The sequence below is a fragment of the Sciurus vulgaris genome (genome assembly GCF_902686455.1).
Source record: "Sciurus vulgaris genome assembly, chromosome: 13".
Taxonomy (NCBI): Eukaryota; Metazoa; Chordata; class Mammalia; order Rodentia; family Sciuridae; genus Sciurus; species Sciurus vulgaris.
Window position 1 is genome coordinate 79,234,285 of NC_136474.1, and position 25,237 is coordinate 79,259,521.

The 25,237-nt window shown below is 38.3% G+C and overlaps 1 protein-coding gene across 20 annotated transcripts in view; it reads right to left on the reverse strand.

Moving 5' to 3' along the window:
• The window catches only part of TCF4 (transcription factor 4), a gene marked incomplete at its 5' end in the record, with an annotated part of 345,132 nt that overhangs the window by 34,063 nt on the left and 285,832 nt on the right, over positions 1-25,237 (reverse strand). For all 20 annotated transcript variants that reach the window (XM_079109488.1, XM_079109478.1, XM_079109490.1 and 17 more), the window contains 4 exons: positions 982-1,049; positions 9,054-9,186; positions 15,034-15,167; positions 18,532-18,637. In XM_079109488.1, the coding sequence (XP_078965614.1) occupies positions 982-1,049; positions 9,054-9,186; positions 15,034-15,167; positions 18,532-18,637 (441 nt within the window). The remainder of the gene's footprint in view (positions 1-981; positions 1,050-9,053; positions 9,187-15,033; positions 15,168-18,531; positions 18,638-25,237) is intronic.

Genomic DNA, 25,237 nt, shown 5'->3' on the forward strand with positions numbered 1-25,237 from the left:
AGCAGGGAGGAAAAAATAACCCTCATTATTAGGAATAAACAATTTACAGTTTTGAAAACTACAAAGCTACCAATGTAATTCATCTAAATCTTATGAGTTATCAAATACACGTAACCATTAACTACAGTACCAATAGTCTAAAATGAAAAACTTAACAACCATTACTACAAAATGAGAGGCTCGACAGGATCATTTCTAAGGTTCCACCTCCAACTCCTTCAATTGTAATTAGGGCATTTGATTTCAAAGCTATAGGAAGGCCCCGATTTAAATAAGCACTTTTACTTAGGACACAATGCTAATGTAAGTTGGATTTATTTTACATTCCCAATGGTTAGGAAAAAGCAACCAGAAACAACATCTTAAAGAGACAACCTCCACTTATATTTGCAACTGATCATGTTTGGTTTTTGACCAAAATATCAGGTATAGTCCCTCAGACAAATAAGGCGTGCCATTTTGTCACCAGGGAGCATCCGGGAAGAGAAACATTTAACTCTGGCTTCCTGGCAGTGGCTGGGCAAAGCAGAGAAGCAGAGTCCCCCAGGTGCCAATAATGTGACAATTCCTCCTTTTTTTTCAAATGCCTTTTCCAAACTGTTTTAGAATTGTCCTTGCAGAATTAGTCTTAATGGTCAATGAGCACCACACTACATTAGAGGAAAAAAAAAAAAAAAGAAAAGAAATCTACACAGAAAATCTAGAAACTGAAAGGCTCCAAGAACATCCCTAGATCGATAACTGAATGTGGTGGCTCAGCCAACACTGTGAGCAAACAACATGGAAGAGACAAGTCACGGACAGGACACAAAACAGCTTCCCTGTCAACTTTTCCAACGACCATTATGCAAGAAAGTTAGCATTTTCCAAAAATCAAAGCTATTTTGCCATTCATTTTCTAAAATTCCAAATGTCCACTTCTGATTAAAGTTCACCCTGCTACAATGGTGCATGTGGAGTCCAAAGTCAATACTTCCTCACCGAAGCAAGTGCTTTCCCCAGAGCGTCTCCAGTCTGGGAGCTGCCTGCTGCCCCGCTTCCTCTATTTGCTGCAAAAACAAAAGGCAGAATATGAAAACCAGGCAGTGAGACGTCTAACAATTTTCTATTCCTGGTCCATTTACTCACAATTTAATTGCATTTTTAATGCTAATTACAACACATTAATCTTTAATTAGCATTAATTTGTTTGCTGAGGTAGATGTCAAATATATTCATGTTACATTTTTTACGGATAAAATATAAACCTGACACCTTGGTTTAAAGACAAAATGTTCTAGATGCTATTACTTTCCCTCTTGTTGGTTAGGAGTGGTTGCTGGTGACTAGTAGCATGCCAACATGTGGCGGTCATTGCTAAGATTTAGGCAGCACTTTCAGGACACCAAAGTCCCCCCAATTCAGCTTTTCTTTATATTTTTATAGCAAATTGAATTATCTTTATAATTTACACCTGTTTTCAAATAAAGAAAAACCTGTTACCCCAGCAAAATGGGGTTTTCCTCTTAAATGTTCCACAGCTGAATGAAGCACAACCAATAAAAAGGAATTTATAACTGGTCTAGATAACAAAGAGAGAAAATGTCTTTAATATTTTAAATAACTTGTTTTCCACCTATTTAAATCCATATTCACATTAAAAAATATTTGTTATGCTATGAAAAATCAATATGATCTCAAATTCTAGAGATAAAATAAGTCTACACATTCATGAAGCTTTTCTCTACCACCTTAAACACTGGTATTTTTATCCACAAAGTAGATTAACATAGGATATTATAATAAAGGTATATATGCCCGTATATAAATCAAAGCCAGCTCTATTTAACATGCACCCTCTGAAAGTAACTTGTATTTAAAACTACATGGTAAAATGGGATAGCCAGGTTCTTCTGAGCCCCTCAAGATTAAAAGGATACCTGGAACTTGGGGTGTGTTCTATGTACTAAGGCTCCCGTGCAAGCAAAGAGACACAGCACTCAAGTGAAGCCTACGGAGTTTCCAGGGGAAGATGTTTGCAGTGTTTGGTGAAATACAAAAAAGAAATCTTGAATAAACTTATGAATTTAGCAGAATTTCACTGCACCCAGGTGTCATTTAAACATTTTCCTAGCTCTACCACTGAACAGGACAGCCCTTTTTGTGGCCAGGAGGCCTCATCCTCTCCCTGACCTGTGACATGCAATGGCACAGTCAGATCTAAGAGACTCAAATCCTGTGTGTCATTTCTTCTGTCCTCTGCTCAGTATAGTTAAGTTATGCTTGTCAATTTTACATATTTACACTCTGGACACACCAGTTACATCATCTTTTGATATGTTTATTTGGTTAACAAAACCCATATATATATGCACTTGTGAATTACTAAAATAATGAAAGAAAACTGGTATACAATAAAGTGAATATGATTACCCTCCATGAAAACAAACCTCTTCTTTTTCATATCACAAATGTATGATATTAATATTACAAGAATTATTAGTACTCAAGATTATACATTTAAGCAAATTCCTTGAAATCAGGGAATGACATCCTAGAATTGGGCAACATGATGCAATATGAACAGATATCAAGCATATTCAAATTTTTAATATACGATGAAAGATAAGTGAACTTATATCTAGTGCAAAAATGAGAAGAACTGCTGTGTGAATATGTTCTTTAAAAACTAAACAGAGTCATGGAGCTAGTGGATTATAGTGCCTATAATCCCATTGCCTTGGGAAGCTGAGGCAGGACGGTGGAAAGCTGGAAGCCAGTCTCAGCAATTCAGCGAGGCCCTCAATAACTTAGTGAGACCCTATCTCAAAATAAAAAATAAAAAGAGCTGGGGATGCAGCTCAGCAGTAAAGCACCCCTGGGTTCAACCCCTAGGACTGAAACAAAACTAAAACCTAAACACCATTCTAAACGGAACATAATGAAGATCTGAAGACACAGACAGCACTAATAGTTTTTTGCATATATTACCAGGGTACCTGAGAAAGGAAAACATCTTTTTTCCCCCTCTGTAAGTAATATTATCTTTTTACTATTATATAATTAAAATTAGAGTTAGCAGTGAAAATGATTTGTGATATCTGCTTGACATGAATACAGATCTTCATGAAGTAGAAGTTCAGAGCCACACTGGGGGAGGAAAAGTCACCTGATCTAACAGAACCTAAACCAAGAAAGAACAAGATGTTTTTCCAATTACAGATAAAAACTTGATACAGAAATAGTTTTCAAAAGGACTTAAATTTCTAAAAGATTAATTCTTCCTTCGAACAATTTAAAAATGAGGATTATAAATTTTTTAAAAATTCATGAAACCAAATAGAATTGAAAATCAATAAAAGCAATTTAAAGAACTTTATGAAATAAATTACCTGTCACACAGAATCATACTTTAGGAGAGATAAGATATTCTTGTTATGATTTTTTTTAGCAGTACATCTAACTAAGCTTTGTCTTAGTGCCTGTTTTATACAGGGAGATACTAAGACTCAGGAAGCAGAATCTAAAATAGAACCAGCTCCTTTAACCCATCTTGTCATGAAAACGTTTCAGAAAACTACAAAGGCTACTCATGGAAGCCACAGTAAGAACAGACTATTTTCTAACATAAGGCCATGTTACCTTGCAACAGCTGGACAGCCAAACTCAAGGGCTTAGATTTCAAAGAAGTTTACTGGGGCCAGTTCACCCTTTCACTGGGAATGCCTTTTGTTCTGTTCCAGGACACCCTGGAGGGGACACATTTTCAAGATTCCCTAAACATATTAAGTGAGATGGGTCCTCTTAGACCTCTTTTTATTTGTGTGATGGACATATCAAAGGGCATACAGAATCAGAGAAGGAATATATTTTTAATTCTTAAATGGCATAATTTTCTCCTTTTTTTTTGCATTGACAAATAGGTCATGTTTAGCAAAACATGTATCAAATTTACCTTTGCAGCTTTCCAGGCCCAAGTTTTTGTCAACTTATCTTATCATCTGCCAATTACCAAAATGCCCATGTCATAGAAATACAGGTGAATACTACTGCCTTCACTTGGTAAAGGCTGTATTGATTTCTTGAATTATTTTGGTTCTAACTGATTTCTCTTGCTCAAGAGAAAAAAATAATCAGCCTCTAAAATAGAGTTGCAACACAAATGAATGGAAGATGAGCAGTTATTATGAGGAACTATAATTTTGTAGGAGGATTCGACACTGCCAGCCACCCAAGTGTTGTTCAGAGGGACTGAACACAGGTGCTGTTGCTGGCTGGAAGATGAAGCAGAAAGCAGGGTTGCGGAGCCGGGCTACATGCCGGACCACCCTCTGTCTTAGCCTTCGCTTTGGGGAAATGGCAATTCCCATCAGAACACACCCGAAACAAAACACTGAGATGAGCGGTGCCTGGGGACCGAGTCCTGAAACATCAAAATTTGGAAAATGTGTTTCCCCTTTATTGCACACCCATGACCTGGGGCCGGGAACACCATGAAGACATCAAAGGAACGAGGAGGGCGATTCACGGTGTGTTTGCCTTAGCGAGGACCACTGCTTTAGCATGAAGTTTTTCTGAACTGCGTCCGAGTGACCCTTATGTCATAAAACCAGTAGAAGCAGCATAATGATGCCGTGAGCTCGTCTATAAAGATGAGCAAAAGAATGCTACCATGGCAGTTTTAGAAGACAAACTCAAATATGGACTGCAATGAAGGAATACTGAGCAGGAAGGATTCCAAGGATGAGTATGGGGGTGGTGTGTATGTGGGTGGGGGGGTGCGTTTGTGACCATGTGCAGGAAATGGTGGAGAAGACTTAAATCAAAATCGCTTGTTGTTCTGCATTGGTGGTCTCTTGTAACTACCAAGCCCTGACCAATGCTGCTGGATAAGATTCACATCACTCTTTTGCTCTGTGCCTGGTCATCACCCATCTGTATCTGAAGGCTCAAGATCCTTGTAAAATACAAAGTGAATGTTATGGGACTAATAATGAAATTACTGTGAAACCAGGTCCTCAAGGGAAAAGGCACATAATGTTTCCACTAGAAAGTCATATCCTAAAATGCATCATGTCATACAAACATGTCATTAGAAGTGAAAGTTTTTAGCCAGATTAATTCATGACCCAGATAGATATTCCAGAGTAATCTTCAGCACGTGGTGTATTAAATCAATCTTGGTAGTTTGTTCCTTCAACACTACTTGGTTTGAGCTTTGAAAACATAGGAAATATCTTGCATTAGGAAGCAGGCCAGTAAAAGACTAATAAAACAATAGTAGTTATTATATCCATTATGTTAGTTATATGCCCGATTCCCTCCAAGGGGAAGGGAGGATGTTGAGCCTGAAACCACATGGGGTACACTCTGTGAATGTATACAGATGGCAACTCCCAGTGCGGAGCTGGAGAGAGAGCTCAGAGGCTCTCAGCCTTGAAAAGTTTCATTGGACTGGGCTATGGTCAAGCATCCTCTTACTTCTGGTCAGGAAGGGCTACCGGCCTATATTATGGCAGTTAGGAAGGGAATATATGGATAGCAAAATGCATATGGCTACTTTCCCATAGTCATTTCCATTCCCTCTAGCTTGTACTAACAATTTATTAACTTTACTCCTCTGTGTGTACACTGTATGTATGCTCACAGGAATTGGACTGCTCTGCTTTGATATATACCAACAGCATAACATTGGAAGGGTTTTAGGAATCAAGCCGAAGGACTCTGATGCTGGTAACCTGAAAGCTTCTTAATGGGGTGCTAACCCAGTTGAACTACTGTGAATAGGTGCTGTGTTCTACCTATTACCTTCATATGATTCCAGGGTGCTTAAGACTCCCCTTCCAATTCAGAAATGTATAACATCATCTCCAGAGTTTTCTAACAAGGTTTGAGAGAAAAGGAGTGGACTATTTGCCACCAATAAAATATTTCACTCTACAGTTCTCTCAATGATTCATGAATGAATGGGTCATTTAAAAGAAAATCTTTCATAAATATAATCTAAGTTCGATACTTCCAAAGATTTTTCAAAAAATGATACTGGGCATCAAAAGACAAGAGAAAATAAAACAAGAAACAATGGTCACTTCTAAGAAAATAAATAACAAACTGTCCCAAACCTCAGTGAGCACTTTCCATCTGTGAGATGGATAAGATGGACAAGAATTCAGAGTGTGCAGTTCCAGAGAGGTTACTGTCTGTCTGATGTCTCCGAAGCTCCAGTCTCACTCCACAGGCCCTGTGCTAGCCTACTCTCACTTCAGGACAACTGCTGACCACTAAGAAGCATATTACCACATGAAACTGAGACCCAGAACTGGTATTCTGAACTGAGAAGGCAGCTTCCTGAGACATTAGTGCCATGCATAAAAAGATCGCACTGCCTTGAAGCTTTTTACCAAGAAAACTTGAAAAATGTGACGTCCATGTGTTAGTGCTTGAACCCCATTCTTATGGCATTAGTATTGCTTACAGTTATTTTCTACAGAATCATGTGTGTAATCTCAAACATGTGTCAGGCTATGTGTTCCCTATTTACCAATTATTTAATTAGCTCTGTTTGTTCTTTGAGATACAAGGCAACCTAGTATTTCTTTATTTCCTGCATTTCAGAATGAGTGAATGTACGCCAAATATTTTCAAAAGTCTACAGATGTATCCTATTAATCCATACTGTTTGTTAGTGAAGTATCACTAACACCAGAAGAGAAAGCTTCTTTTCTTGTCATACAGACATGCTGCCATTGCTGGCTTCAACCATATACTGAAAACCAAACTGAAGTCTAAGATAATTGAAGTGGGAAGAAATGTGATCCATGGGAACACTGTGCAGTATGAAGGCTTATTATCATCCTTAAATTTTCTTTTGTATTTGTACTTAAGGAATTGGAGGACATGTTATTTTTAGGGGAGAACATTCTAGAATATTTTAGAATTCTAGAACCTTCCAGTGATTTCTGCATTTATGCAAATTAATAATTCCTCCAAAAAGCTGAATTGTCATAGCTGTTACTTCCTAAAAGATTGTAAACCCTTTTCATATTCTGCTAATGGATTCTGACAACTACATGCATTGTTGTGAAATTATTCATGTAATAAATTTCCTAAAACATTCCTTTACTGGCTTGCAAAAATCTTAAAACTTTTCTCTTTTGAAATTACAGCTCTTTTATTACGTTCTAGACCTTTAAGTAGGACTCTGTAGTCTACAACAAGTTAAATGCATCCTTAACATGCAGAACCCACATAATGGCTCCACTAGACCCGGACCCACTGAGTGTAGAGTCCTGTGCGTTGACAAGCTAATGATGAGGCACCAGTTCAAACCAAGCAGACCTCATTCCCATTGTGCCTTGTGGCCAAGTTGCGCCCAGTTCACGGAGGATGATTTACACAATCGTGTAATATCTCTTTCTTCCTAAGTCACAGTGCCTCTCCCAGGAAGACTGTTTTGCAAGTCAATCTACTTTTTTTTTTTTTTTTTTTTGAAACAGTGCCTAAGCATGTTTTCCTCAACTCAAGGGTCTGCTCCACCTTCATACCTTCCTAAAAAAGAAAATTACTCAAACCACAAGTAGACAGGAAATCTGTCATGTAAGAGGAGGAATGACTGGTCATTCTCCTTTATAACCAGATCTCATGACAGCAGAAAGGGGCTTTCCATTTGTCAAACCACACTGAAGTGAAATATGCTTTTCTCTCTCTTTCAGTTCTGCACTTTTCTTTCTTTCTTCTTGTTTTTCAAATTTGCACAAACTGCACTGATAGCTAAGAAACTTCCCCATGTGACCTCTGTCCAGAGCTCTCCAAGGTCAAAATGGTGTAACATATTCCTAGATGCTTTATCATGAAGCCACAGAAATGGAAACTCTGTCCTAAATTGGCTTCTCAGTGAGACATGATCGTAGAGGGCTGCTGGAGGGATCATCCCAAGTGTGAAATAAATTACTGAATAAGCAGAGAAGGTATTATTTAGCCAGAAATCACAGAAATCATATTTGCAACATTTCAAAACACATCTCCTTCATCAAAAACTCTCCCACATAAGTGATTCACACCACTTCCCAAAGTTCTACAGACTATCGGAAAAAAAAAAAGAAAGAAAAAACTGAAGAACTAAGAAGGATAAATAGCAGCATTATATTGTCACACAATGTTCTCTTAAAAATGGACTCCGAGTATTCTCATCAGTGACCCTCTGGGAATGACTATCAGGCCAAGGGAAGTGGCCTGAACTAGTGGACTGAACTAGAACCAGAGTGAGTGGTGAGCAATGAAGTCAGGTTTCATGGAGGGCAGGGACATCAGTGGTCTGACGCCAAGGTTGAGTGTGCTGCTCATGAGGATGGGAAGGTTGTCAGGGCACATCTAGAAATGGGCAGCTACCTCCCTGCCAGTCGGACTTTTCCCTCCAGGGTAGTGGGACCCCCTGCCTAGAACTTCCCTCCAGAGGAGAGTGATAGTAGGGAACCATCTGCTTGAAGGAGAGGACCACGAGACACATCATGACAATCAGGGGCAATCTTCTTGGGCCTTAACTCATTACAGAGGAGCAGCAAATCCTTCCTGGCACTCTGATGCCCAGCCACCTTCTCTCTTGTAAGTGAGTACCTCTTGCTTGAAGCACTCCACGATACCTTATTCTCCAGAGGCCCGAGTTCACCTACCTATCAAGAGTCACCTGAGCACTACATAGGAAGACAATGTCACATCATGGCTAAGAACTAAGCATTGTTGAGAGCTATTCTGTCCCCTCTTTCACCTGTCTTGGAAGGCCGGTCTTAAGAAGAGTTTACTTTGTCCACTGAGAGTGTGAGAAGCCAGTGAGTTTGGGTCTTTTTAAACCCTTGTAAAACTTACTGACTTACAATGGATAAAGAAGCCAAATTTCACTTTCTCAGGACCAAAACAATGATCATGATCAAACCAGTGATTATTTCTATTTGGTTCACTTGTTTGTTCATTCAGTTGGGAGACAAGTATTTATTGCCTGCTTGCTGTTCATTATACGGGCAAAGAGAGGCCCTGCATTATCAATCCTGATGCGGACTGTGGACTCGGCCGCGACTCACCCATGATACTGTCTGTCCCGTTGGCAGGAGGCGTGCAGGAGGAGGTGCTGTAGTGGTTTGTGCCACTACGATGGAAAGTGGACATCGGAGGAAGACTGGAATTGATGTCTGCTGAGGAGTGTGATGGATAGCTCTACAGCAAGGAGAGAAAGGAGCCACATTCAATCACAAAATATTTAGTGAATTAGTTTTCTAATACTTCTTTCAGAACTCTCCATTCTACAATGGAGGTAAGTTTTCATAATTTCAAAATAGGTAAGCATACATCTTGCTTAGAACTGACAGCTTTCATTTTTCAAATAATAGAATACATAGATATATAGTTGGTTTGGGTTTGCATCAAATGTAGAAGCATATAATGGCAATGCAGGACAATGAAAAATGATCTCAGTCTCTAAGTCTACAAATTATGGTTTAAAATCATCTCCAAAACTTCAGCCACACAAAATACCACTTCTCCAGTTATTTTCATGGCCTATGGATAGAGTTAAAATGATTCCACTACATGATGAACAAAACAAACAGCAAGATCCATAGGATTTACATCATACTTCATCAACCTTCTGGACACCAAATGGCAAAGAGTAAACAGTGTCAAATCCTCCTAATAAAGTAGATCATCCTTCTGATTCTCAGGAGCAGGAATAAAATGGTGAAGGGCAAGAATTTAAAAAGCACTAATGCTTGTATCTCTCCCAAGTGTCAACATGGAAAGCCTTCTACCAGTGGCTGTACTGAGCAACCCTGAACCAAGCTGAACTCAGAATGACTAATTTTGACTAGAGTTCTTTCTTTATATGCCCTATTCATGTGGATGACTATGAAAATCACATTATTGTAGACATTAATTTGATTTAAGGCTGGCCTTTGAGTTCAACTGCTAAACTAGTTGTCCAAAAATGTTACTTTTCTTGTGGCAGATCACAGAGCCTGTAAAGTAGAAAATTAGATGCAATTCACTCATCTGCTTGCCAATAAGTACATCACTAAAGGTTCATGGTTATTTACAGAGGTACACCAGGTTATTCTCCTTTTCAAGATACAAAGATATTTAAAAAGTTGTTCACATAAACATTTGAGTGTGTTGCAATTTTAAAGAAAAATACTTAAGATGAAATAAACTTTTTCCTTGTATGTAATATAATGAAGGACTATGGATTATAACATCATTACTGGAGATGCTGTCAAAATTAATTTTAAATTAGAGATAAAATATAATGCTGATATTCAGTGGTGCTTAAGGGCCAAACATTGGCTCACAAGGAACGAAGCTAGTTTCTTGGTGTTTCCCTCTTGATTTTGTGAGAACCATGCTGACTTCAGCTCTCCCCGGAAGGTTCCCTTGCGCCTTCCAGCTCTGCCATGGTCTCTTCCCTGAGTCCCTAATGCAACAGTGCCATTTAATGCTCAGTCCTATGTTGCCTGTCACTTGGGCTCTCTCAAGGCTATTTCCGCCTATACTGTCAACTCCTTAAGTTGAGGGAATGGAGTCGGGGGGTCTCTGTATGCCACAACTTGTGGCTAAGCGCCAACACACAATGACACTGTAGCTCAATGAAGTTTGCTATCTCAGTTTAATTACAGTGGCTTGAACTCATGGCTTGAGAGACAACTAAACAGTCTAGGAAATTACATTTCAGAGCTGGGTTTGCCAATGACATATTGATGTCTTTGAAAATATTAACTCCGCACGCCTATAATAGTCCAACTTTAAAGACTTTAGCGAGCTGGACACCATGGCACACGCCTATGATCCTAGTAGCTCAGGAGACCGAGGCAGGAGGATCTTGAGTTCAAATCCAGCCTCAGCAACTTAACAAGCAACTCAGTGAGATCCTGTGTTTAAATAAAACATAAAAAAGGGCTGGGAATGTGGCTCAGTGGCTAAGCAGCCCTGGGTTTAATCCCTGGATTTAAAAAAAAAGGAGGCGGGGTAGGCTTCAGAGAAAGAGTACGTAGGGTAAGCTTAAACTGTTCCAAAATCCTGAGTGTGCCCCTTGAGCTTTTACCTTTCATGGACTCTTTCCCTGACCAAAAAATTCCCTAGGCTACTTGTTAAACTCAGGTTTACCTGTCAGGTTTACTTGAACTTCCTAAATAGTCCATGGAATTTTCTCTAAAGAATAATAGAGTAGGCCATTCCATGGCACAGCCAACCTGAAAAGACTAGACAGGCCAAGGGTTACCCCTCTTGGAAGAGCAGGGTTGGAGCTATTTATGCTTTAGAGCTAAAGACTATAATAAAGAGGTAAAAAAGAAACAGTGTGGAAAAAGAAATAGAAAAGAAAATGAGATGGTATGACTTCACTTCTACATAGCCCTATTCCTTGCTAAGATTTTGGAGAAGAGACAAACCATAAATCAGTCTTAAGTAAGTGAAAATCAAAAAAGAGGAACAGAATTATGCAAAATATCTAAATAATTATTATAATCAGAAGAGGGCACAGAAAAAAAGATAATTTTATTAGTGAGACTTTGGACCCTTTCAACTTTATATAAAATGGACAGTGATTTGGGATTTGACACACAAAGGGTTACCACTGAGGGATTAAAAAGAAAAATGAATCCCCATAGATTTTAATGGGGGAAACCAATGCAATCCCTATTAAATCAGTTATTTTTAGAGACTCAGAAAATTAGATGCTGAAAGACATTAATGAGATTTATAACTAGATTACTTTTCAATGAAAGTATCTTGAAAACTACTGTCACTCAGAGCCATAATAAATACACCACAGAGAATATCAGTGATATGTGAGTAATGTCTCTTTTAGAGGATTTGGAGATCAACTCTAAGAGGTCCTCTTAGTCTCTTCCTCCAGCTAATACTGTCTGTTCCGTTTGCTACTAAGGCACAAGGAACACATGATAAAGTGAAGGCTCGTGGTTTTCCAAGCCCACTGTCCATTTTTACTTCTGATGCTCATTGATAATGTATTTAGAATATATTGACAGAGCAAGTGTTGGAAATGTTTGCATTGTGTTTTTTTTAATTGACTTATGGGTTGATAAATATCACAAAAATAAAATATTGGTAGCACATACTAAGAATGAAATCATGCTTTGGGCTAAGACAGGGTTCCACATTGGCATTATTGGGCATTACTTGGCATTACTAATCTCCCATGATGGATATTTCTTTGCTGAGGGGGGTCTCCTGTGGATCACACTACCTTTACCATATCTCTGGCCTCTACCCACTAGTTTACAGTAGCACCTACCTCCTAGCTCTAACAACAATAATGTCCCCAGCATTACCAAAGGTTTCCTGAGAGCCCAAATCAGTCCCAGTTGAGAAATACTGGGCCAAAGGGTTTATGTTACAAAAAATAAAAGACAATACAACTTTCATTATATTAAAATTTTAAGACTTCTAGATTATTTCTCTCTGTAGGGCAAAGACCATGCCAGACAGTGGTGACTCTATCCTATTTTTAAAAAGAACTCTGCCAAGTCATTCCAAACTTAAATCTTCTGCAACAACCCATTCCAAAGCTTAACCACAAATTCCATTCATCTGGGTGATTTTGTGTGTGTGTCTGCAACAACAGTGATTAGCTGTGGGATCCTGCTGTAGAGGCTGATGCTGTGAAGGGGATTTAAAGACTTAACATGGGACTTGACAATCACAATGAAATATGTGGTTTTAAGCTTTGTAATTACACATTCTATCATAACATGGCATAAAGTGATGAGAACAAGAATGTCTCTAAAATGTTTTACCTTTAGAGATAATATGTACGTAGTCAAATTACGCCTAACATAATCCAGAGAAAGTTCTCTTCTTTTTCTTCAACCATCCCTTTATTCATAATGGGACTAGGCAAATGCTATAGACTAAAATCATAAGGAACTATTTCTATTTTCGAGTGAAAAGACACTGACTGCTACTGTATATTCAAATTATTCTCAGTCAGCATCAGATTCTTCAAATCACTTCACCGAGAGGTTTTCATGTGGTTAAATACTGAAATTACAATGATAACTGGTGTATAGTTCAACAGTTCCACTCTCAGTGGAAAAACTGAGGATCCATTGCCATAAACTTTATTCATTTACCCTTTAAGACAAAAACCCTACTCCCTGAAATATGCTAAAGAAGGAAAACCTTATGCTTTGCAATGGACAAGTAATATTACAAATAGAGTTTCTCATGCAGTCTTTAAGGTTGTTCCTTCAAAATGATCTTTCTCCCCAGTGGGTAATATTGTTTTAGTCCACTAAAACTTTTTCTCAAAGGAGTGTAGTTGGTTTCTATTTTGAAATTACACTTTTTTGTGCATTTGAGCACATTTTAAAGATACTCCTCCCCACGCGGTGGAGTTAATTGGGTTTTAAAATGAAATCATCTGCCAAATTCTAGAGCATGATAGGAAATGACAGGAAAAAAAAAAAAAACCAAAAAAACAAAACGGGAGAGAAAGAAAACACACATCGAATGAACAACTTTTTCAAAAGACTGAAATTCCAATATACTAGGCCAGGGCCCCCAGCTTTTATTTGTAATCAAAACTTTGCTAGGTTTGCTCCTGAGTTCCTAGGGAAGTAGAAAATGATGATGGAGAAGTAAAAATGTTAGCCAAAAGAAATTCTAGTGTAATAATAGTTGATATTTCTCTAAGCTTTCACTCCAATACCTCCATGTAGGAGGTGGGAGAAGAGGAAATCTGAAAGTCAGTCATCTGCTCTTTACTGGAAATGTGCGAAAATTTAGGATAGTTTGTGATTTACACACTTGAACTTGGGAGATGAGACAAAAAAGGCCAATTCCTTCTCTACCATTTGCCTCTCAGGAATGTAGAGGCTAATTGACCATGTAATGCCTCCATCCCTAAACTAATCAAATATGTACTTTCAAGGATAAGAGAAGTATAAACTTCTGGAGTCTTTATGGTTGTCAGAGTAGAATGTAAGACCCCACTTCTCTCTCTGTAGTGGTTAAACAAAAGAGAAAAGACCACAGACAATCAGAGAAAAAAATTGTGAATGTGGATATGAGGAGAACAAAAGAACCAAACTGGAACAATAAGAGATGAGATTCAAGCACCACTGTGCACCACGATTGGCCACATCCTTTTACATTTGTAGGATCTGAGGATCATACATTTTTTACACTAAGTCACTGCACGAGGGACTTAAGACTCATCTGCCTGGCACCCTCAAACCAATTCAGGACTAAAACCCTTCTGTTTTGCTTAATGATAGACTCGTAGACTTAAATTTCTAAGTGGACTCTGGACTATGATAATTTTTCACTCTAGAAACAGTCATTTAAGTTGCTTCTTTAGGATAAATAGATTTCTTCCTAGGAGAGACAAGAGTACAGGCCATGGACAGAGTGGAAACTTCTGGCAATGAGAGACTTAACATCTTACAGCCCAGTAATTTCCACCTGGAGTAAAGCAGAGCAGTATCCACAGCAGGCTGAGGTGTGTGCAATGAAAACTAAAATGTACTAAACTGGAATCTGACCTGTGTAGAACCCGAGGTTCGTGTTACTGATGGCAGAGCCTGGAAAACATAAACTCTTTCCTTTGCATGCTCCAGGGCAGATCAAAGGTGACACAGAAATGCCCGTGTGCGATACACACGACCTCCTCCCAAGTCCACTAACAGGCCCTGTCCTCTGCTGAATATCTTACAAAAGGTCAGAGAGCAAAAACAGGACAAGGAACCATAGCTAAAATCCTGCCACTTAAATACAGTGTGTCCATCACCAAAGGAAGCTGAGGCTGGGATAAGGAAAGCACAGAATGAAATACAATAAACAAGAGAACAAGGGCAAAGAGGATCTAGAGGGCTTACAAAGGTGACCAGACTCTGATAGGTCTTCATCACAGAAACAATACAACAGTAAGAATAATGGGTGAGTGCTATGACTGCATTTATTTGCAGAGTCCTGGGCACACACATGGGAAGACAGAGCTGAGGTTTCACAAATGAGCCGTGTTATCCACATCCCTGTGAAAGTCCACCTTACCAAACGTTCATGTGGATGCAGGCTACAGTAGCTGCTAGACTGTGGAATATGAGAAGAATTGCCCAACATTCCTCCGTAGCCAGGCTGATTCATCCCACTGGAGGAGCTCCAAGGGTCACTGCTGTGATGGCCATCTGTAAAGGACAAAGAAAACCATGACTTTTCTGAGGCATTCAGCCTTGCCTTACAGAATAGGGGTTTTTCATATACTTGAAAATGACCGCCTGTTGTGTATTCATCTTGGTGTTGGTTAGCTAATTACATCAGAAGATAGTCATCATTATATTTTCCCCCAAGTGGCTGTATTATCAAACAAACAGAAACATTTAACAAAGTTAGCGCTCTTAGTAAGAGCTCAACTGTAAAAGAACAACAGAGCATGTTTCTACACAGCCTTATGTTAAGTCAGCAAGGTAATGGATGCTGAAGGAGACATTTCTTACAAGTCTCCGACCACCCCCACCTTTATGTTTGTTTTTGTTTTAATGAAAACTAATAATTTAACTAACAAGTTAAATTATTTCTGAACTTGGAGGTAAAAATAAAACACTTGAGATGTTATAGAGCTGGCAAGTTTACAAGTTTTCAAAGTCTATAATGAAACAAGAAATAAAAAGCATCTGATTAAAAAGGTTTGATTTGATTTTTGTAATGTTCATAATAGAACTGATATTGTAATTAGATTATGGTATGTAGGGAAGAGGACTCTCAAATACCTAGTTATTAGGTTATGATTATTTTTACTGGTGTATAGATATATAGTCCTTGCTATCTTCAACCTTTAGTAGCAATTCAGAGTACATACATATCACGAGGTAGATATTATCCTGTAGAAAATTTTGAGAAACTTTGGACTTGACAAAATTACTTATAAGTTAAAAAGAGGTTTAAAACTATATGGAAACTAAGTATCTTTTACAATGGAGTTAATCTTTTGTTAACATCAGATTAAAAATATTCCCACAGACTCTTCATTCCCTGGTCTTATTCATGTTTTTTATTCTTTCAATAGCTGAACAAAAATTATTGAGTGCTGGATATAGATGAGGCCATCAGCTGGGTACTAAATGTACAGCAGGAATTGGTTCTCAAAAATATGATTATTTTCCCATAACATTTTATTTAATAAAAGCCTTTTAAAAATTTAGGCAGTAGGCAAGTTAAAGCTGATAATGTATTTCATGAAGCTGTTTCTCACTGAATGTTTAAATCCAGAAGTTTGAATCTCAGAACTGGACTAGTTTCAGAACAGGGAGGAAGAGATGGTAGATTTCTTTCTACAAGAACCAAGAATCAAAATCATGTCTGTGATTCTGACAACTTTTAGAGTTTTAATGAGAAGATGGAAATTAAAGTTAAAAATAAAGAGGCCACAGTAGTAAGTTTAAAATATGTCTCAGTCTCTGAATATCTTTTGCCGTAATGGCGTAATTTTAAGCACTAAATTCTCAGGGCACCGCTGCATCCCTCTGTTGAAGGAAGCTGGTGTGAGACAGGATCATGATGCCACTGTTCCTGAGATGCCATATGAAAACACAGGAATTTTAAGAAGGTATCATTCAATGTGTTTCAGACTGAGTCCTCAGATTACGGAAGTTTAAATGTCACCTTAAGTTCAAATATGAAGTTGAAGACCACTAACATTTTAAATAGAATACACATTTGACAAATAAATTGAGAACGTATGTCATTGAATAAGAGCCTTCTGAAACATTCTGACAGTGCAATGCGTTGGGGGGGGGCAATACATTTAGGATTGTTAACACAGAATGTTCTACTCAGTGCAGACTTATAAAAATACACATTTTACACATAAATTATGGTTTTCACAGTAAATTAATATTTATCACATCCCATGATCTTGGCATAATGTTGTTTTGAAAGAATAGAATTAGATCTGTGCAAACTAATTGTGCTCATCATAAATGCCAACTCAGTCTTTTTTTTTTTTTTCCCTGGGGGTGTTCATATGCAGAAGGAAAAATTTGTTCCCCACATTTTGTGTGGCTGCTGTGGAAAGGCACCTCCTGTTTTAAGCTACCTGGACTCCCTTGCAACACGCATAGTTCAAGCAAGACACTTTCCAGGTGGATCAAAGAAATCTGTCACTTTTCTCAATGAAAACTGAGTGATGAATCCTTGAGTTGACATCTGTGAGCACCTGTAGGACAATTTTTCCCACTGCTTACACAGAAGAGAGCTGGTGTAGAGGCAGCTGCTATTTGTAGCTAAAGGTGAGAAGCCCTTTGTCATGACCAGCCTGATGTGCCTCTTTGAGAGTTTCACCTAGGGCAGGTTTCAAAGATCAAGGATCCTCATGAACATGAGCTCCATTATGTGTAGAGCAAATTCGATTCCTGAGGGACCCATTTCATTCAATTTTATAGATTTTCCATGGAATTTCACATGTGAACTAGCAATCTAAAAGAGTGAACACTGAAGGAAAGATAATAAATCCCCTTTCATCAGAATGATTTTGGAGTGTTCACTGTTATCTATGTGGGACATCATGCTGCTCCCCTGGAACATTCTGCTCCAGCTACATTCTCTTCCTGTGACTTGGCACTTCTTGGAGTAGCACAAAGAGGGAAGTACCGTGGCACTTTGGCAAGAACACTCAAATAAGGTGCTCCTAACTAGGCAAAAAAGTTGTTTCTGCATAAAGGGCTTCTTCGTAAACTCTATGTCTAAATTCAGGGTAAGTTGGCAACAAGATCATTACATTGAAAACAAGTGTCACGGGTATATCAGGGATGGAGCCCTGAGCTTCATCCTCTAAACTGTCCATTCTTAAAGTAGCTGCTGTCATTTCAATCACCTTAGTCTTTCCAAGGCAGCAGAAAGGAGCTGTGGTACCAGGGGCAATAACTACATTCTGGGGGAAACACACTCCTCTGCATTTCATTAAATATACTTTTAATACAATAAAAAGAACAAAAATACTTTATTGACCATGAAGCTATAACTTTTTGCACTTGTTGCCCGCCCCCCTCAAAAGTTGGGCCTTTCATTCAAAATGAGTTAGCATGTTGAGATTGAGTTTTCGCCATGTAATATTCCAATCTTTAGACAAATCACTTCACCTTAAATGCTCACTTCACCTTTAAATGGAATTAAAAGGTGGATGAAATATTCACAAGATTAATCCTGGCTAAACCCAGGATGCTCAAAACATACACTAAGCTGAAACACTTTTAAAGACATACCAGTTTGGGTATGGTGAAGATGCTGAAAGGGTCTGTCCTACAATTCCCAAGAGTAGCCTCGGTTCTAAGTGAAGAAGATCCATTTCATCTCAACTCATTATTACTCAAGAGGTTACAGTTTTAAAGACAACAGTCTTAGAAAAAATTTTGGTTAATTAATTAATTTTGAAGGAATTCAGTTCTGGGAAGTTTCATTTCCCTCTGCACTTGTCCACTGTTCTGTTCTGTAGTGTGTCCCACACACTACATCTGAAACCCCTGTGAATTCCCGGTGGAGGCAGAAGCACCTTACCTTGCATGAAGAAGGAGCTAGGGAAAGTGCTGGCTGCTGGCTTTGAGGAGGGGTAGCCTGGCGAGTCCCTATTGTAATCGGCAGTGCTTGCTGATGGAGCATAGACCTGCGGAAGGAGAACCAAGTGAATTTTGCTTTCTGTATTGACCAAAGCATCTCCACATTCATTGTTTGATAAGAAGCAGACTCAAAATGCTAAATTTCAACCTTCTCCAGTCTAAGTCTGATCAAAGCCCAGAAAGGCCGCCCCTTTTGAATACAGAGAAAGAAAAAAGAAAAACAAACACCAAAAAAACCAGAAAATGTTCAGTAAATTTGGGTGAACAGAAAATAGCCAGGTATGAGATTTTTCCAGTCATAGACCACAACAGTGCAAACCATGTATAGCTGTAAACATACTATGTAAGACCCCGAGGGTAGTCCTGAGTCTAAGCATCCCTGCTTTTTAAACACAGATGGCCCATAAGCATGCAAAGGGTAAAAACAGATATATGCACCCAGCCTCCCTGAAAAGACGGAACTCAACTTTTAATTAAAAATTTCACTGAGAGAGAGAGAGAGAGAGAGAGAGAGAGAGAGAGAGAGAGAGAGAGAGAGAGAATATGAATATGAGGGGGTGGGAGTGGTGGGAGTGGGGAGCAAACAGGAATGAAGCTTCCGGACCACAGAAAGCAATAAATCTATCTTGGACTATTAAATTCCCATAGTGTCAGCTTTTTGCAGAGATGCATGAAAAAGGCCATTAAAAGCCTGGATCTAGACAAGACCACCAACAATCTGAGTGTACACAGGAAGAGGGGGGCCTCTTCCTTAGTGCTTATTGTATTTGTGTGTACCATAAACTTTAAAAGTGAGCCAAAAATCTCATTTACTTCCATTCGTTTACTAATACTCAGGAGACTCGGGGAAACTAGTTCTTTGTAAAAATAGCCTGTGTATTTTCTTGTTTATGTTTCTTTCAAACAGGACACCATAGTAGAAATGCATTAATTCATAAGGTATAGTTTAACTATCAACTGGTTTTCCCCCTTGCCTTCTCTGAGGGAGTGCTCTCTCTCTCTCTCTCTCTCTCTCTCTCTGTTTACTTATTTATTTTTAATCCCCATATTCTTTCACTCTCAAAGTTTCTCTCTCCAGATGGTCGGAAAGACTGAAACACTGTCATCCTCCTGATGAAAATGGATACCTTCCTGCCTCCATTTTGAAGCCGGCAGTGGCTCACAAAATTGGCACTGAGCCTACGGAGACAGTGGCAGGTCACAGAGAAAGGAGAAGAAATTCACCAATAAAAAGGCAACTGTGGGGTTATGAAAAAATAATTCCCATCTTTTTTTTTTACAGTGTACATTGAATAAACACCCAAAGAAAAATTATATAATTGCTCTCAGAACACCATGAATCACAAACTAAGCATTAATACAGGGTTTACAGTTTCACAAAGCATAGGACCATGGAGACAGATGTGGGAAAATATGCACACGCAAACATACATCAAATGACTGCTACAGGCCCCACAGTGTCCTTGAAAATTGGGAGGTCCTAGAGATTAAACAAAACAAAAGCAAACCAGAAAGAGTCACTCACACTTTAGAAAACAAGGGTATTTTTCCCCCTAAGTCATGGAGGGATTTAAGCCCTGTATTTCATAGGATTTTATTTTATAATTTTCTTCACATTCTAAATGCATAAATAGCAATTTGCTTTTATTTCCACTGTGTTCACAATAAGGGGAAAAACATTTTTCAAGTGTCTTTAAGAAACAAAGAATAAAATGCAGGGCAGGAATCCAAAAACAAATCAACAACCTAAGTTCTGTCAAGTCAGTTCCAGTATTTTCTGGAGAACTACATGACTGACTAACAGCAGTTTGGGAAGTATGACTAAATGTGTTTAGAGGTCTGGAGAGAAGGCTAAAAAGATGAAAGAAACATCACCTTCTAGGAAAAGGGCAAATTGAAAATTACATCATTTCACTCTAAAGTTAGAATGAGCAGAATATCACTATGACAATCCACCTGCTATTATTCCAACACACATTTGGCCAGCCAGATCTAACACAAATGCACCACACATTATTCCCAAATTTCAGGAATTATTGCATATTTATTCCAAAACTGAAAATAAATTCTCATACTATTAAAAGTTACCTTATATTTTAAAACAGTAGAAAGCAATTCTTCTAACATACAGCTTAACTTTAATGACATATTCTACTACATTTTCTTTAAACATCAGTATTATCAGGTGAACACTTTTGGTTGACACCTAATAAGGTTCAATTATTTTTTCCAATTTTGGTAGAATTGCTTGACATTTTTGGGAAGGAAGGAAGGAAGGGAGGAAGGGAGGAAGGGAGGAACGGAGGGAGGGAGGGAGGGAGGGAGGGAGGGAGGGCGCGAGGAAGGAAGGAAGGAAGGAAGGAAGGAAGGAAGAAAGGAAGGAAGGAAGGAAGGAAGGAAGGAAGGAAGGAAGGAAGGAGCAAGCTTCATTAATTTCAGTCATTTAAAAGCTTACTGTGACTATAAATTATGATCAAGCTCAAATACCTAAGGGCAAGAGCACTTACCCCAAATTCATAATTACTGCCTATATAGAAAGAACAGCTAAGGGGTGGAAAAGGTTAGTATACACCCCATAGTGCAGTTTCTGGTTTTCAAGTGTTGCAGCCAGCTAAACACTCTTTGGACCACATGGACTAAGGTTCTTAAAAAGGAAATGGACCTTTGCTTATCATTTTTTAATGTGTACTTTCTACACAACTGACAAGATTTCTTGAGTGATAATTTACAGGTCAGGTAATGTTATTGCTTTTGCCTCCACTGACTTTATCTTTCTTACCTAAACATTGATTTCTAAGGTAAGCTCTATTTTTATTTATAAAAATAACTAATGAATAGAACTATACTTTTTGAAAGTAAATGGAACCAACAAATTTACTTATTTGAATATCTGTTTTAAACTTCAGAAAACTCCAGAGTGGAATGGTCAAAGCAACTTGCTCAGGAGGTGCAACTTGCTAAAAGTACACTCCAGTCCACTGCTCTTTTTTTTTCATCATTTGGTGGGTACTTTCTTTCAAGATGGTGGCAGAGATAAAGATGATATTTAAGTAAACACAGAGATTACAATGTTCATACTTTGCTCTGTCTTTAATCTTTTAAGTTTTAGTAACCAGGATAACCAGTATACTGCTTTATTTTTTCTACTTCATTCAATTATTTTGCCAATATCGCAAACAAAAGACTTCAAAGTAGAGCTTTCAATAAGTTTTTTTTTTTTTTAAGTTGTTGATGGACCTTTACTTTATTTATTTGTATGTGATGCTGAGAATTGAACCCAGTGCCTCACACATGGTAGGTAAGCACTCTACCTTGGAGCCACAACCCCAGCCCTTCAATAAGGTTTTAATAGTGATATTAAATTTAGTAAGAAAAGCTCAGATCTACCTGGTTTTCATTATTATTCTGCTGGGTTTATAGACAGATTACTACCACAATTGGCATTGTTTTCAATACCTAATATCAGAAAATCAGTCCATCTTGGAATGAAATAAAAATCCCAACTCTAGTTCTATGTGTTGAAGTGATCCCATGATGAAATGTGAGAAAAACCCAATCTTCTCTACCAGCAAGGTGGCTCAGATCAAGGTGACAACTGTCCTTTGGACTCTTCCCACAAGAGTAACTGAAAGAGCGTGAAATTTTGTTGCCAAATTGGAAATGGGGTATGCTGGCCAAAGCTCACTGGGCACAGCTCTTTTGTTGAATTATTTGTTCAGTAAAAGCCTCATGGAAAACCAATCGCACAATGTACTTCCTATTAAATGATAGCATCATTGTCTTTCCTCTTACGATCCTGGATTTAAAACAAAATCGAATGTATGCAGAAATTGTGAGCTTAACAAAGCTCTCTAGACAACACTAAACCTTGAACTGATAGAGGTAAAACAAGAACGCCTTCCTTTGACAGACTTAATTTTTACTGTAATTTGGCAAATATCGTCATGGTGCATTAGCCATTCCACTCCACATTCCTGACTATTCCTTCTGCAGTCATCAGAGAAACAACAGTGTGATAAGTTCTTCCAAAGAGAACTTCAGTCTATTAGAAGAGTAGAAAACCAAGCAGGCACATGACCCACAAAGGGAATGTGTCTCCTGCCCCTTCCCCTCCATGCTCTCATTTATAATGATCTTGACCTCTCAGTTTCATTCACGGAGATTTAAAAATAACAATGATTGACATTTGTTTAGGGCACTTGGGGATGGTTTTTGTGGTAAACATTACACATACATTATTTCTAATCTTTACAGAAACCACACAAGCTGATATTATTAACAGAATAAGTTCTAATTCATAAGGCTGCAGTATGGCAGAGAGGTGAAGTAAACCACCCTGGGTCAGACTGTGAGTTCCACCATTTATTAGGGAGGTGACCTTGAACCTGATACTTTTAACCTCTCTGGTCTTCAAATTCCTACCAACAAAATGGGGACAACAATGTCTCCTAGGCAAAGTTCTTGTAAGAATTAAATGACAGAATGTATGTAAAGCAAATCAGATGGTACTAGAATGATACCTGGCACATAGTAAGTATGTAACAAACATGAGGCACTACTGTTAATGCCATGCTACCATTTTTATTAATTGGACAAATGTGATTCAGGAAGTTTGTGAAGAATCTTTCAGATGATAATACAGGAGATTTGGTCTGGCCATCAAAGCCTATGTTCTTTCTATTAAAAAAACAATTCCTTGCTCTTCAAAGGCAAGCAAGATATCCTTAAATATCAACATGAAGAAATACTTTTTCATATTTTATAAAAATAAAGCAAAATGTCATAAGGCATGTTAATGATGAGACCAAGTCTGTGTTAAGTAATCTTCTTCCTGAAGGGGAAAGCATATTCTGAGGGATAGGGTGATATGGCTTTTGGACCACATACACATAAGGAGTGTCACTATGAGGGATTGGGTAAGGATGACCATGGGATTCTACAGTGAACCTTACCATTCCTTAACATAACTACCCTGTGGAGATTCTGCAAGTACCATCTGAATACAATTTCCAGGAGAACTAGAATAAGTGAAACATTGCACCTGAGGTATTCAGACCCTCAAAGAGGGTAGAAAATGACAAAGCAGAACATAATCAACAGCAACTTTTTAAGAGCATGAGGACTGTCATGTTCTTCAGGAAGAAGAAAGACTCAAAGGCATTGATACCTGTACATTAAGAAAAGTTGGGATGGAAACCAGTAGTTCTATGTGACCATGTTGAAGCTATATTGCAGGCAGACCCAAAGCAAAGGGCAGATGTACTTGAACAGGCAGCCTCTAGACAGAGGATAAAAGATTTGGCAGAAGAGTAGAAATCACCAAGCTCTGGAATCACATCAACTGGGTTCAATTCCACCTCTCAAAATTCATTGTGAGGAGCTAACAAAGCAATTTATTTGTCAGAGTCTCAGTTTCCTCCTTTGTCAAATGGTCAGTAAACAGTACTATTATTTGTGTCTTGTAAGATTTATCCATTACTTTTAAGTATTTCTAACAAAGTATCTAGAAATATATCATCCAATATGCTTAGTAATCTGTGGTTATTTGAATTAAACTAAATGAAAATGGAATAGATTTAAATATTCAATCCCTCAGTCACTAGCTGTGTTTCAAGTGCTCAACAGCCACATGCAGCCAGTGGTTGCTAGTCGACATCAGTAGAGAATATTACCACCATCTTAACAAGTCCAATGGGCAGCTCTAGTACAGAGTCTCTGAGGAGTCCCCCTGGGCTACGTTTGGCACCTACTGTTAGACATCTATCACAGTAACACCAGCTCTTTTAAGACTTGCTGTCTCTTTTGGCTGAGAAAGCAGGAACTTTTCAGGTGGGCTAATGGGACAGGAAAATTCTAGGTATTCATAGGATCTGGCACAAAACTGGTGTGCAACCACAGTTGATTTTAAGGAACAACAGGACATTGAGACTGTTTTATTTATTATTTTTAGAGTCACATCTACTGTTATCTATTTCTTCTTATAACCATCTGTTTAAATGCTTGCAAGCTGTGCCAAGTGATACGCCATGGGAGAATATCTGTGACTCCAGCCACGTAGGACCGGAAAACTAAGAAACTCCGGAACTGCGGCTCCCCCTTGGCTCCTACTGGTCTGACAGGGAATTACAGTTACATGTTCAGATCACTTTTTTGAGATTAAAAAAAAAAAGTCGATCAGATTTTTAACTTTTTATGATGTGTTTTCACTTTATCAGTAATTGGGTACCTCTATTCAATACTTTCTCTTTATTTTTACCAATTTTTCTTTTTTATTAATGTCTTTCCCTGTCCTTTCTCCTGAACTCATATTTTTAAAGGTTCAACCTCATTTTGCAAAGGCATAAAGTCAGAGGGCTCACCCAGGGGCCTGCACAGAGCACAGGCTCCTGACTTTTCAATGTAAAGATTTCCAATGGTCAGCAAAATGGTAAGGAAGGCGAATAAACAGAATTCAACTAACACAGTTGAACTGAAAGGCATAAAGACAGTTAATCATGCTCTAAGACATATGCCAGTCCCAGAATGCAAAAATCCAAAAGCAAAACCAAATTCAAGCAATAAAGATCAATCACCTAATATATTCTCAGTATATGTTATCAAGTCAAGGAATATGAATTAATTAAAGGAAGAAGATTCTTCCTCTACTT